Below are 14,330 nucleotides of genomic sequence, written 5' to 3'. Positions count from 1 at the left end.
TCAGAATCTCCATTTTTGAATCTCCTCATCTGTGTGTTTCAGAATCTTTTTCTTGGGCTGGTAAAGTAGCTCAGTGGTATAGCCTTTGCCTGGTATGTATAAGACCCAGGATTCAAAATCTGGTTCTCTGGTGTCTGCCTTGCAAGCATGAGGTTGTGAGTTCAATTCCCAATACCAAAAAACAAAAACAAACAAACAAAAAAACCACAACTGGTTCTCTGTCCTTTCCATTGTCTGTACTGTAACTGACTTTCTCCAATTTCCTAGAAGGCATGAACCTTTTATTATTCCCCTGGATATCCCCAGTGCTCTGCATAGTGTCTGGCATTTTGGAGTCCTTTATACTTGAAGGTTTTTTTTCTTTGGAGAAAAAGATTCACTTTTAATCACTCTCCCTTCCTCCTTCGGAGATAGCCGCCTGCCAAACGACCAGCTAGAGATAAGGTCAAAGCGGCTGTGATGATTTGTACTGCCGCTATTGAACTCTTTCTGATGTTGAAATTACTCTTGGACACAGCTTCACCCTCTTACCAAGGTTCAGTTGGAGCAAGCCACACTCTTACGTCCCGTGCGGCAGACGTCCCCGCCCAGCGGCTCCGTCTCGACCAATCAGTGAACGCCTGTGAAAAAAAGTGCCAAAAGCCCTTCAGTGGTGAGACCGGTACAAGATGGCTGCGGCGTGTCGGAGTGTGAAGGTAAATCTGCTTCTTTCCATTATGCTCTCTGCTGTTTGACTGGCTGTGGTGGCTCAGAAAGGACAGTTGGAAGCTAGAGAGAAGAGACAGGTGCCCGGAGAAAGGATTATGCTTGTTTTGGTCTGATACTGCGGTGGTTGGGCTCAGTAGGGGAAAGTCAACACCGTTGTCTGTGCTTGTGGGGCTCACAGAATGGACTGTCTGGGGATGAGAACTCCCAGGGGTCTCATGAGTGAGGAGAGGAGATACATCTGATTCTTCCCCTATTTTCCTCGCAGAAGTATGGAGAATTGAGCAAGTGAAAGGGTGGGGTGGCCTGGCAGTGTATCACTAGACCTTTTGTCTCTTTTTACAGGGCCTAGTTGCAGTAATAACTGGAGGAGCCTCAGGCCTTGGCTTGGCTACAGCGGAGCGACTGGTGAGGCAAGGGGCCACTGCTGTGCTTCTGGACTTGCCCAACTCTGATGGAGAGGCCCAGGCCAAGAAGTTAGGAAAGAGCTGTGTGTTTGTCCCAGCTGATGTAAGTGGACTTAGTTCTTTACTAGAGTGTACATCAGGTCATCAACATTTACCTGAGAACACATAGAGGTCCCTGTCTCCCATGAATGTCATTTATAGAGGCCAGGAATCTTATCTCCTTGTCACTTTTGGCCAAGGTCTTCAAGCACTGTGGGAGCACCAGCAGTGGGGTCTCTCTAAAAGGTGAGATTCAGTCACCACAATAGGGAAGAGAATTAGGCATATCAGAATCTCCCAGAGGAGGTATCCATAGTTTGAAAAATTATTTTTGTAAAACTACAGAAAGTAAAACGTGATGAAATAATCTAGCAGGTAGGGATGCAAAAAAGCTAGCTGACATTCCTATCAGTAATTCTCAAAACAAGGTTGTATTAATGGTCTAATCCACAGCAATTGAGAATCACCTAGAGAGTGTGAATTTATCACAAGAAGATACAGCTTTGAAAAATGTTTTGCAAGACTGCCTGTAGTATCTATGATTTTTACCTTTACTCAATTCTCCTCCAGTTTTATCACCTTTTCTCTTAGCTTTTCTTTCCTGTCCAAGAATTGGGCCTTACCCTTCCCCAGGTTTCTGTTGATAGTGTTCGCTGGGAAATGAATCATTTTTCCCTTTGAAGGTAACGTCTGAGAAGGATGTGCAGACAGCCCTGACTCTCGCAAAGGAAAATTTTGGCCGTGTGGATGTGGCCGTCAACTGTGCAGGTATTGCAATTGCCAGTAAAACATACAACTTAAAGAAGAAGCAGGCTCACAACTTGGAGGACTTTCAGCGAGTACTCAATGTAAGGTCTTGGAAACTCTGGGGGAATAAGAGGTATCTGGTGATGGGTACCCCCAAAGCTTTGGGGAACAAACTTTTGCTTTAGCTCTTACACCATGTCTGTACTCATATTCCAGGTGAATCTCTTAGGCACCTTTAATGTGATCCGCCTGGTTGCTGGTGAGATGGGCCAGAATGAACCAGATGAGGGAGGCCAACGTGGGATTATCATCAACACTGCCAGTGTGGCTGCCTTTGAGGGCCAGGTTTGTGGGCAGGGGCAAAGCTATGCTTCCTCAGTTACTTCTTGGGGCCCTCCTACCTATGACCTTCACTCCTTCAGGTTGGACAAGCTGCATACTCTGCATCTAAGGGAGGCATAGTGGGCATGACACTGCCCATTGCTCGGGATCTGGCTCCCATAGGCATCCGGGTGATGACCATTGCTCCAGGTAGATATATCCCCTCTCCTTGCCACACCTGGAATTGGGAATAATCTGTGGGCAGTTAAGAGGGGAAGCAACTAAAAGCAACAGCAGCCTTCTATCTTTGGGCCCAAGAGAAATGCCATGAAGTAGAGCTCAGGTGAGAAAAAAATGAGTAAATATGAAAATAAGGGTGAGTCTCACTCTGGTTATCTTGTTCAGGCCTGTTTGGCACCCCACTGCTGACCAGCCTCCCAGAAAAGGTACGCAACTTCTTGGCCAGCCAGGTACCATTCCCCACCCGACTTGGAGACCCTGCTGAGTATGCTCATCTGGTACAGACCATAATCGAGAACCCATTCCTCAATGGAGAGGTCATCCGGCTTGATGGGGCCATCCGCATGCAGCCTTGAAAGGAGGCTGGGAAAACACAGGCTCTTTTGCCTTACCTTCCTTTGAGGAAGCCTAGTAGCCATTTTGTAACTACCTACCGATTGCCTCTATGACTAATAAAAGTCTCTTTGATGGGATATGGGCAGTGCTGTGTACTGAGGGAGGCGGAGGAGTTGGGGGTCAGGTGGGGAAGAAAAGTGAAGGCTCCAACAGTGTTGGATGCCCAAAGCCCCAAGGTAAGATGGGAAAAGCAGTATATCATGCTTTTGTGTCTTGTTACACAAGACTTTAATTAATAATTTTATTGCCTTGGATATAAGATAGGGGTATTGGCTTAGCTGTGTCCCACTAGGGAATGAATTCAAAGTGGGGCCTTGCAGCATTCTTCTTTTTGACTCCTATCCGGCTATGAGATTAATAGAAGAGAAGGGAGAGGTGACCATCCTGGGTTCAGCGGCTGCTGGTGTTGAACTGCAGATAATACTGGGCTGTAGGTTGATTGGTGTAAATTACTGAATTCAGGTAATTTTGCCTGTAAAAAGAAGTCCAGAAATCTCAGATGATATATTTTCTTTTCTCCCTGGTCCTTGCCCTCCCTCCCTTCTTTCTCTGGTTCATCACCCTCCCTTCTCACCCTCCCTTGGCACTCATCCCCACTGCCACCCCCTAGAACTCACTGGGCCTGTTGATCTTTGGCCAGCTGATGGTTGAAGGAGCCTAGCCCTCTCTGAAATTCAGCACACAGTTCCCTCTCCTGTTCCTCTAGCTCGAGTGCTGCTTGGGCTAAGCATACAGTTTGGCTTGCCCATTTGTTATCCAGTGCTTGTTCAGCTTGGCGCTGTGCCTCCTTCTCACGACATTGTGCCTCCTGAGCTTTCCTGATGTCATCTTGCTGTTGTGGAGTCATCCCCTTCCAGCAATAGGGCAGGACTCGGTGCTGAGCATCCTGGGGGTTCTCAGTCAGGAGATTACTGGAGATCTGCTTCTGTATATCTGTGAGGTTGGCCTCCTGTTGGCGCTGATGTTCACAGTGCTGCTGCTCAGCCAGCTTAGCTGCCTGTGGGGTCCCCAAATGTATGTTTTTAAGTGCTCAACCTCAAGGACCTCTCAGATGCAGGGATGGAAAAAACATGGCCCCACTCCTCCATCTCAGAGAGAGAGAAGAGACAGTGCATGGCCTTTTAATGACTGTATGGGCAGGGAACTATACACTCAGCTGAAGGTCTTAGAGGGATGAAAGTGCAATGTTCTGTTATGTTTTTGTTTGTTTTTTAATGTTCTGTTCTTTAGTTGTCCTGTATCTGGAAGTAGAGCAAGGTAACTTGTGCCATAAGAAGCATCTTAAGTGGAGGAGATGGATATGGCTAAGGTTCCCCAGGACTTTCTTCAGGGGGTTGGAAAGAACCCATTATACTGGATGGGTCAGGCCATACCTGGGCTTTATTGACATTAGCTCTGGCAGACATCATGGCAACACGACAAGACTCTTCCAGCCTGGCCATCTGGGCAGCCTGCATGTCCATAGCTAGGTGCAGCTGGCCACTAAGCATATCTGTACAGAGAAATATGGTTTGTATTACTATACTGGCTTGCTCCATTCCTGGTTCACTTATTCAACCATTTATTCAACAAATTTTGTATGTGTATATTTGTTTGGGAGGGGGCTAGTATCCAAGTTGTAGGGATGCAGAAGGAGCTACTCTTTGGGGCTAGGGATAGTCATAGTGCAGCAGCAACCTGGGTTGCAGTGTAGTTCTGCTATTTATGAATGTGGCCTCGGGTAAATCATTTCATCTCTCCGAACCTCAGTCTAAGGGCCATGTGTTGGGTTTCAAGGACACCATGAAATTAGATCCTCTTCTCAGAACTCCCTGTCTAGTAGGGGAGACAGATCAAAGAGATAATAAGACTATAATCTGGTAAGGACAATGTGCATGAGACTTGGGGGTGAGGAGTGAGGTTGTAACTTGGTGGTAGAGCACATAATTAATATATGTGAAGCCCCAGGTTCAGTCCCCAGCACCAAAACAGAACAAAAACAAGAAAGCTTTGAGTAGCAGGTGAGAAGGGTTCTAGGAGGTGATTTTTGAAGTACATTTTGCATACAGGCAAAAAAAGCAAACAATGTTCGAGGCTGGTGGAACAGCACAAGCAAAAGTACAGACATTTTTTTCCCCACTGCAGCCACACATTGATCTTGCTATCCCAGGATCTGTTCGACATTATGATGATCTAAAAGGTGAATAGTACATGTAGATAAGACATGGTCCTTGTCCTAGAAGGGCTTTCTCTAAGGGAAGAGAAAGATTTGGCCACAGATAATACCATAATAGCTACTCTGTGATGAGGATTAGTATCCTTATTTTGAAGATGAAACCGGGGGTGTAGCTCAGGGGTAAAATGTGTGGTTAGCAGCTAAGCATGTTGATATGCATCAATAATCCCAGCACTCTGGGGGGCTGAGCCAAGCCTGGGCAATTTATCCACTTACAGAGACTCTGTCTCAAAAAAAAAGTGGTAGAGGGAGACTGAGGTGGTAGCTCCGAGTGTGAAGACCCTGTGTTCACCTTCCAGTACAATTAAAAGCATGCATGCATGTATGCATGCATGAGGCCCTGGGTTTGACTAATTCTATTTTATTTTATTTTGTTTATTTGAGATATGGTCTCACTATGTAGTTCAGTTCAGGCTGTTCTTGAACTTAGTATGTAGTGCAGGCTAGCCTCAAACTTGAGGCAATCTTCCTGCCTCAGCTTACTGAGTGCTGGAATTACAGGCATGTGCCACCACACCCAGGCAGATAATTTTTAAAAAGAGGAAAGCTGGGCAGGTGGTACATGCCTGTAATCCCAGGACTCCAAAGGCTAAGAAGGATAATGGCTATGAGTTTGAAATCAGCCTGAACTACGTAGTGAGACCGTGTATCAAAAACAAATAAATGTATGCTTGCTTCGGCAGCACATATATACTAAAACGAATGAAAACAGAGGAAGAAACTCAGTGTCCATTTGTTCAAATCAACTAGTAAGTGAAAGCTGTCTATGTGAGCGTGTACTTATCATGCTTCATCTGGGTAATGCTGTGCCAGGCTGGTCATGAACAACGACTACATTGTCAGTTACTGAAGGAAATCAGGAAGGTTGGACCTGTACAGTCCAATGTTTCAGCATTGGCACTATGAGTAACAACTTCCCCACACATTCTGGGCTTCTGGATGCTGTACCCAGTTCAGGGGAGTTTCATGCTAAGCCTTGGTCCCGTAAGACTGAAGGAACAGCCTGCTTACCTGCATATTTCTCTTCAGCTCTGACTTGTTGTTGCTCTTGCAGCTGCCTTTGCAGGTTATACCTGAACTGCTGCTGTTGCATTCTCAGGACTGAGGCCCTATCCAGATCTTCCCCCAAGAAACACTGCATGCTGGCTGGGCCACAGAAGGGACCACTGTCACTGAGATAGGCTGGACATTGCTGCAATGGGGCTGAAATCCCTTGGAATTGGGCTGGATCCTGAAGTTCAAATGCACATCTATTCTTGAATTCCTGCTTCTGCTGTCGAAAATCCTGGATTTTCTTGGCCACTCGACGTGCTCGTTTTGCCTCTTCCTTCTCTATCATCTGGACTACCAGATCATACTGCACACTCTTAGTACCTAGGGGTGATGAGCAGGGACATAGAGAAGGCACCACAGGAGGCACAGAGCCCAGTCTGTATGGCCTGTGTTCTCAAGGGTCATCTTGTGTGTCTCACTATCCCAGGATCCATTTAGAGACAGAATGGCCCTACTTCAGCCCACTCAGGCTTTTGCTTTACTCCCTTGTCTAGTCTGTCCCTGGGCTTGGCAGTTACCATAAGCTGCTTCCTTTTTTCGTTCAGTTGCCTCCTGAAGCTTTCGCTCTTCCACTTGCTTGTTCAAAGCTTCCATATCCACCTGGGTCCCAAAGAAAGGAGCCAAATCAGGATAGATGCCCTGCAGGGGGGGTGCTCTAATATGAGCTTCTTAAAATTTACTCTTTTTTTGGTCTTTTTCTTTTTTATGGGTACCGGCGATTGAACTCACGACCACACACTTGCAAGGCAGTCGCTTATGCCGCTGAGCTAAATCCCCAGCCCCAAAATTTACTTTGTTCAAAATTCTCCTATACCTCTCTAGAACTTACTGAATGAAGTTCCAGCCCCTGAGTATAACTCATAAATACTTCTTTGGTGTAGCCTCTACCTCCTTCAGCCTCAACTCTTTACTTTCTTCCCCTGGCCCCCTTCACAATGGCCTCAGGAACTGTTCTTCAGTGCCCAGCACATTTTGGGCTGTTTGGAACTCATCACCTTTATTTAAACTACTCCCTCCTCTTGGAACATTCTTTTCATTCCCTCTTTACCCAAACTCCAATTTGCCATTTAAGACCAACTCAAGCTTTACCTTCCTGACCCTTCCCTTAATCTAGGATCTACTGTCCACATTATAATGAAATTTCACTTGTCTATTATTTTCTCCACTGGGCTGTAGCACTTTTGGGGGAGACTCAGTCTTTGTTACTTTGTATCCCAGCTACCTTCTAGAGTGCTTAGCATAGAACAGGCCTTAAGGAAATGCCACCTTTATCTCCATCAGACAACTCAAACTTCAGCCAACCAAATTCTTGTTCAGGCACTATGCTTTGGTATTCAGGGTGCTACCTCCATTCTACTTAACCTCATTTTACAGGAGAGGAGCCTAGAGCTCAGAGAAGAAAGATGACTTAATCAAAACTGCACATATGACAGACAGCAGACATGGCCTTGAACAGAGGTATGGTATCTTTTCCAGAACGCAGTTGCTGCATTCTTTCCTCTAACCACCCATTCAGCAATCTTTTATTTTTTAAGCTATCAGTATTTTCTCTTTAATTATAAAACATTTCAAAAGAGAATAAAAGGGATTCAGTATAGTGAAGAGTAAGTTCCCTTTCATCCTTAGGTCTGTATCCCTTAGCCTGCTTAACAAGATCTTATGTAGTTTTGTAGATACAGCCTAGCCATATGCAATATAAAACACCAAATATTGTTTAGGCCTTTTTTGTTTTATTTTGTGCTACTGAGGATCAAAGCTAGGGCCTTTGCACTGATCTACATTCCCTGCCTGCTTTTTTTCTTTCTTTCTTTCTGAGACAGGGTCTCACTAAGTCACATATGTTGGACTCAAACTTGAATTGGTCCTCCCTCAGCTTTCTAGAATGTTGCAATTATAGGTGTGTACCAACACGTCTTGCTTCTTTATGTCTTTTTGGATCCATGTTGTCGGAGTATAGAGAATGACACGGCCCAGAGCTAACCAGAAAAGAGCCAGTTGTCATCCTCCAATCTCTTCACTGCATCTCTGCATTCTTCTTCCCAAACCCTTCCCTAGCCTGTGGAAGTGTGTGCCTCCCCTTTCCTTTCCAGTCCTAATACCTATTTAAGTTGGGGAAGAGACCATAATGAACACTGCTGTGTTTCTTTCCAGATCTAACAGTGAGGGGGTGAATCAGACCTACTTCCTACTCACCCCCATGACTCGGTTTTGCACATTGAAGAATCGGCAGTGTCGCTCTTTTTCTCGATTTCTTCTGGCCTCAATGGCTGCCACCTCTTTGAGATCTGATGACAGGTCTACCTTATACATCTGGAACAAGGAGCCGCCTATCAGTGCTGACCACGGTTCTTGACAACATCTCATTTCATTCCTTTTTTCTCTACAATATTTCCTTTGTAATTGATTCTGACTCATTTTATTTCATGATATATTTATGTCCATCTCTGCTGTTACCACCTTAATTCAGGCCTCACAGTCTCATGACAAGCAATGTTCCCAGGAGCCTTGCTGGTTCCCTTGCTCCAGTGCTATCCTCTGCACTGGCTACCAGAGTAATGTTTCTATAAGCATGTCTGACCACTCCTTAAAACCTCTGAAAGAGCTTTAAAGCAAATGGCTCCTTAGTGTTGTTTATAAGATAAGGTCCAATCCCCTTTGCCAGATTTATAAGTTTCTTCATGATCTGGCTCCTGCTCACCTTTTTAAGCCTCAAATGTTCTGACAATATGTACCTTTCTTCTACTCAGTTTCCTTCATTTCAGTAAGTAATCACCACTCACCAAGTTGTTCAGACCCAAAATTCAAGAAGCATCTGGTTTTTTTTTTTGGTTCTGGGTATTGAACTCACGACTGTGCTTGCAATGCCTCTGAGCTAAATCCCAAGCCCAAGAAGCATCTTTTAACCCTTCCTTTCCCTGATTCTCTCTTCTTTCAAAATAGCCCATGATCTCTTGCCTGGACAACTGCAAAAGCCTCAACCAATCTACTTCTAGCCTTGCTTCCCCTTTCCTCAGTCTGTTTGTAACACAGCAGAATGACCCTTTAAAAATCAAAGTCAAAACATTTCACTGCACTATTCAAAAACCTCCAGTAGCTGCCCACTTCTCAGTTAAAACCAACGCCTTTGCAATGGCCCACAAATCATACCACATGCCTTGTATTCTCTTTAATACCATTTATTAACTACTACTTCACCTACTTCCTCTAGCCACACTAACCTCCTTGCTGTTCCCTTGTCTACCTCTCATGCTCACACTGTAAAGCCTTCTTGCTCGCTGTTCCCTCTGCCTGAAATGGTCTCTCTTCCAGATCCATGCACAGGTGCATGGGCAGTTCTCTCACTTCCTTCAAGTATTGCTCAAATAATGTTTTTTCAGCATTCCCTCCACCGACTTGCATGTTTAAAACTGCAAAATTCTCCCATTTTCTTGATCCTTCCCAATTTCCCTTATCCTGTGCAATACGTTTTGAATATAACTTACCTTTGTATAAACTGCTCAATGTATATTTTATGTTTTAAGTCTTTATTATCTGCCTGTTCCAATAAAAAACCTCCAGACTCAAATTTTTTTTCACTTTGTTTCTTGGTATACTTAAAGGAGTATCTGGCCACCATTAGGCACTCTGCAAATGTTTATTAAACTGGAATAAACAGGATAGTAAAAGCAATATATTGAATAATATAGCCTGGCACTTTAGAGAGGTCAAAAGCAATAAAAGGCACTGGCTTAGGGATCCAGACTCCCAGAAGTTCACACAAAATACCTTTCTCAGTGAGGAATGCCGGTTTTGAAGCTCTTAGGTTAGGTATGGGTCCAAGTCTGTTGGGTCACTGCGGCAGTCTCTGATCCCTGATCGGAGGAACAAGGAGGCAAGGACTAGGAGACACCTCCGGTCATAGCCTTCCCCAGCCTGCTTATCTGTCGCTCAGGAATACCACCCCCCCCCCCTTTATACCCCATTCCACCTCCAATCTCACTTTTAGCACCAGTGAGTCTGAGTTTACCCAACACTGAATCCTCCCAATGGCCCTTTCCTTCCCGTCCAGCCCTCCGTTTCCTGGAGTCTTAAATTCCTGACTCTGTCCTTGTTCGAGGCTTCAGGCTGGCTAGACTAAAGCCACAGCAGGGTTCCCACTTTTCACTTGCCTTGGGGGACATAACCTTGAGATCTGACTTGTCACAGCGAAAGTGGGATTAGGTCCTGCCTGCCGTCTAGATCCCCAAAATTGCTTTGCGTCCTCTGGCTCCAATTCCACTACAAGTTAGTAAGTGGTCGCCGCGGTGCGTTGCTGTGCAACACAAGGGGGGCGGGGCCTAAACGCAAATCACAGGCTCGCGCCCGGGCTACGGATCAACAAAACCCTCTAAACCCTCTACATCAAAACCCCGCCTTAGGTTCACGCTCGCGATAGGAAGCTGGAAATCACGTTTGGCATGTGTTTATTCTCGCGAGTTTTGCCCTCTTCCCGGCCTGCACCGCGGCGTTTCCCGCGCGGGTTACCCCAGTTCCTGGGTGTACGGCGGGGCCTTTCCCACTGCCGACGTCGCCTCCGTCATGGGTTTCCTGAAATTGATTGAGATCGAGAACTTTAAATCGTACAAGGGTCGACAGATTATCGGACCATTTCAGAGATTCACTGCCATCATTGGACCCAATGGCTCTGGTGAGATAAACCCAGCTGCGGCCCAGCCGACGTCCCAGCCTGGACCCCCCTCTCTCCGGTGCTAGAGTAGTACAACCCAGCCCGTGCAACCTGAAACCTTGTGCACCCTAAAGGGTTCCTAGCTTCTGAGGGGTTTGACTGGAATCTGCTCTTCACACTCGGTTCCTCCGATGCCAGCCTCTTCCCGAGGTGTTATTTCCCCGAGTATTATACGACCACCACTCGGGCCAGAGTGGTACTGGCTGAACTGTACGATGCCCCGCCCATTTCCCCCTACCGCCAAAAAAGGCGAGTGGAACGCCAACTGCCAGCTTCGTGCTTCCTAGCTCTTTTGGCTGGTTCCGGCTTCCCAGCCTTGTTCGATCCACCCAGAAAATGGGGGAGCTATTCCGTGGCCTGAGGTCCCAGACAGTACACTCCAGCTTCACCCCCTTACTCGCTGCCGCGTAGCATTGGTAGACTCCAATTTCTTTTTGCTTGCCCTCTCCCAAAGCGGCACTTTTGAACTTAAGACCTAGCGATTGAGTTCTTGGTATCCTGAGTCTTTCTCAGAGATTGAAGCCCCAGGAATGCTCCTTTCCTGCCACGGAAACGGTCAAAAGCCTGAACTCTTTCGCCTTCTAGGTTTTTTGAATGCTTTCAGTGTTCATCAGTTGTTCAAGTTGTGGGATAGCAGAAAGTAGAATAAACCAAATCCATGTTCTCATGGAAATTCTAGAGGGGAAAGAAGATGGAGGGAGAAAATAAGATAATTTTAGGCTGTGCAGGAAATGGGACATGTTAATGTGAGAGTTGGGTGATCACTTTACAGGTAATGACTATCATATTCGTCATTTCTATACGGTACTCCGTGTACCTCGAAGTGGTCCATTGGGAATCCTGCTGTGATCTCCACTCATTTTCTAGTCCAAAGGCCTGCCCTTGCTGTGGAGTAACTCATACTAAAGACCTTCCTTGGAGTCTTGCCTGAGTTTGGGTCTCTACTTAGAGCACGGGGACTCAACATTGGCATGTCAGCGAGATAATTCACTATTGTAGGGTTGGTCCTGTGGATTGTGTGTTTTACAGTATCCTTGGCTTTTGCCTCCTAAATAATAGCATCCCCACTTCCCAAGTATGAATGACAAAAATATCTTCTTACATTGCCTGTTGTGAGAGGACAGAGCACAAAATTACTTCCCCTTCTCAGGTCATTTGAGAATTAATGCGTGGAAATCTACCCAGTTTCTTAGGGTTCTGGTGGTGTGGCCCCTTGGAAAAAGCTAGGTTGCACCTTTTGGCATTTAATCCCATCAACATTGGTGGATTTGTATATTCAACTACTCTAAAAATGTCCTTGGTCAGACTACCTCCTGCCCCATTCTTCAAGTCTACCTCTACAAAGTATTCCTTGATTCCTAAGGTCTGTAGTTCTTCCTCTGTGGCACACAGTAGAAACTTTATACACATTAATGTTTGTTTATTTATTTATTTGTCTTTTTGTTTTTTTTATCGGTACCGGGTATCGAATTCACGACTTGAGCTAAATCCCCAGCCCCACATTAATGTTTATTTTGTATTTCTGGGGTTTGTTTTTGTGTTTTCATAACTGGTCTGTGAGTGTTCTAAAGAATACATCCCTTGAAACATTTTATTGTTGTACTGTTTGTAATATATATTATAAAAATGCTTAAAGTATTGAATGATTGTGTAAAGAGGCTTTTGGTTATGAGATGTTCTTGTCTTTTTCTTGGAGATTATGGGAGAAGCCCAAAATTGGAAATTAGTGCCTAAAAGACTGACCTTTGCTTTGTGTGATGTGCTAGTCTGTAATGGGTGAGACAACTGAGTCTAGACTTGGGTTAGGATAGTTGTCCTTTATTGAGCATCCATTGTATGCCAAGTACTTCATTGGAACTCTTAGCATTTATTATATTTTTCATTTTTGGTTCTGGAGATTGAAACCAGGATTTGGTGAATCCAAAGCACATATTTTATACCTAATAGAGCATTCACTTTGTATCTGGAAAGACTGAGGTGCAGAAGTATAATTGCCTGTGGTTCTCAAAGCCAGGATTGGAACCCACGCCTGTCATACTTCAAGGCCTGTGTTCCTTCTACTCCAAAAGAATGTGCCATTCATTTTTATAGACCTGTAAGTCATTTTTTCCATTTTTTCTAGGTCAGGAGAGGGAATACCAGCTAAGAAATAGTGAAACTAGTATTAGAACTGGTCTGGGTCAGTTTTTACAAGCCCTTCCTCCACCTTTTTCTTTGAATCTAGGATGTTTTGTCTGCTCAGCCTGTTTTCTGCCCCTAAACTACACCCCATCCCTCCGGCTGGCCAAGCTGGCCTTAAACTTGCAACAGTGCTTCAGTCCTCTAAGTAACTGGGAAAATATGGGCATGCAGTATACCATACCTGTACTCAGAGGTCTTAATCATTGCTTTTTATGCTTCCATGGAAGGACCATTTTTATGGTTGGGTAGAGTGGCATTGGACATCAGATCTTCAGTTCAGTCGTGTAACATGAATAGGGAGAATCTTGAGATAGGATTTATAGAAACTAAAGTATACCTCTTCACCCTCCAACACCAATCTAAACTTTCTTTTTTTAAAATGTCCTTTCTTTGGAGTCTAATATGAAGAAAATAAAGCTATGACTCCACTACTGAAAAAGATAACCACTCTTTTTTTTTGTACTGGGGATTGAAGTCCATGACCTCGGACTTGCCAGGCAGGCACTTTTGCCCCTGAGCTAAACTCCCAGCCAAAGATAAAATACTGACTCAAACTGAATGGGATGGTTGTGCCTGCAGTATCAACATTTTGAGAGGCTGAGGCAGAACAATTGCAAGTACAAGACCTGCCTAAGAAACTTAGATCCTGTTTCAAAATAAAAAGGACTTGGGATGTAGCTTACAGCAAGGGCCCTGAGTTCAATCCCCACTGTTACAAAACCCTCATTTTATTTGTATAGCTGAAACACAATAAAAAATTCAGAAATCACAAAGGATGGTGCTATGTAAGAGATTCTCCTCTGAATTCAGTTACCTTGTTTCCTTCTCAGAAGCAATTGCTGTTATACTGTTTATATTTTCATGTATTTTGCCCTATACCTTCCCTTCTCTCCAAATTTTTATTATGAAAACTTGCAAACATACAAGTGTATTTCGCTTAATCGTTTGAAAGTAAATTGTAAACTTAATGATGTTTCACCCTTATTTTTCTTTTGTTTTTACTTTTTGAACTAGAATCCAGAGTTCACACTGTTTGTTTCACACATTTTGTTTCACACATTTGTTTATATAGTAAGTCCCTGACTTACAAACATTCCAGTTGTGAACTTTCTCAGGTGTACTATGTAAAATTCACAGGTGTACTGTATAAGACTCACTTTGTTGGATTATCAACAAATCCAATTTACAAAATTTTCTGGGATTGGAACTTGTTTGTAAATGGAAGACTTACTGTATGTCAGTAATTTCCTATGTTTTTTAATGGTTTTCCTATTTCCTTTTAGACATTGACCTTTTTATGGAGGGGTGGTGGTGGTGGTTG

General features: G+C 44.5%; 3 protein-coding genes across 8 annotated transcripts in view; 2 read left to right on the top strand and 1 right to left on the bottom strand.

Annotated features, from left to right (window-relative positions):
* Positions 1-518: 518 nt before the first annotated feature.
* On the top strand, positions 519-2,932 carry Hsd17b10 (hydroxysteroid 17-beta dehydrogenase 10). Its single transcript, XM_003462333.5, has 6 exons — positions 519-695; positions 1,051-1,215; positions 1,835-1,999; positions 2,115-2,243; positions 2,321-2,429; positions 2,625-2,932. The coding sequence occupies exons 1-6, from the start codon at positions 669-671 to the stop codon at positions 2,813-2,815; spliced, it is 786 nt and encodes a 261-aa protein (XP_003462381.1). The 5' UTR covers positions 519-668; the 3' UTR covers positions 2,816-2,932.
* Positions 2,933-3,056: 124 nt separating this feature from the next.
* Positions 3,057-11,016, bottom strand: Ribc1 (RIB43A domain with coiled-coils 1). Of its 6 annotated transcripts, none has more exons than XM_063245918.1 (9): positions 10,880-11,016; positions 10,627-10,689; positions 9,889-9,974; positions 8,317-8,433; positions 6,642-6,723; positions 6,082-6,444; positions 4,229-4,347; positions 3,473-3,852; positions 3,057-3,327 (listed from the first exon to the last, which is right to left on the bottom strand). In XM_063245918.1, the coding sequence occupies exons 4-9, from the start codon at positions 8,431-8,433 to the stop codon at positions 3,246-3,248; spliced, it is 1,143 nt and encodes a 380-aa protein (XP_063101988.1). In that variant the 5' UTR covers positions 9,889-9,974; positions 10,627-10,689; positions 10,880-11,016; the 3' UTR covers positions 3,057-3,245. The 6 variants fall into 6 exon arrangements, with proteins under 6 accessions (XP_063101988.1, XP_063101989.1, XP_063101987.1 ...); XM_063245919.1 differs by having other exon boundaries at positions 10,887-11,002; XM_063245917.1 differs by lacking the exon at positions 10,880-11,016 and having other exon boundaries at positions 10,627-10,739.
* Smc1a (structural maintenance of chromosomes 1A) overlaps positions 10,621-14,330 on the top strand; it is a 45,377-nt gene continuing 41,667 nt past the window's right edge. Inside the window, exon 1 of the mRNA XM_063245914.1 lies at positions 10,621-10,789. Coding sequence (XP_063101984.1) covers positions 10,681-10,789 — 109 coding nt within the window. The 5' untranslated portion in view covers positions 10,621-10,680. The remainder of the gene's footprint in view (positions 10,790-14,330) is intronic.

Source organism: Cavia porcellus, unplaced genomic scaffold (genome assembly GCF_034190915.1).
Source record: "Cavia porcellus strain 051 isolate PalLab524CR breed Dunkin Hartley unplaced genomic scaffold, mCavPor4.1 scaffold_3, whole genome shotgun sequence".
Taxonomy (NCBI): domain Eukaryota; kingdom Metazoa; phylum Chordata; class Mammalia; order Rodentia; family Caviidae; genus Cavia; species Cavia porcellus.
The sequence above is the reverse complement of the archived record's forward strand: the minus strand, read 5'-3'. Positions and strand labels throughout refer to the sequence as shown.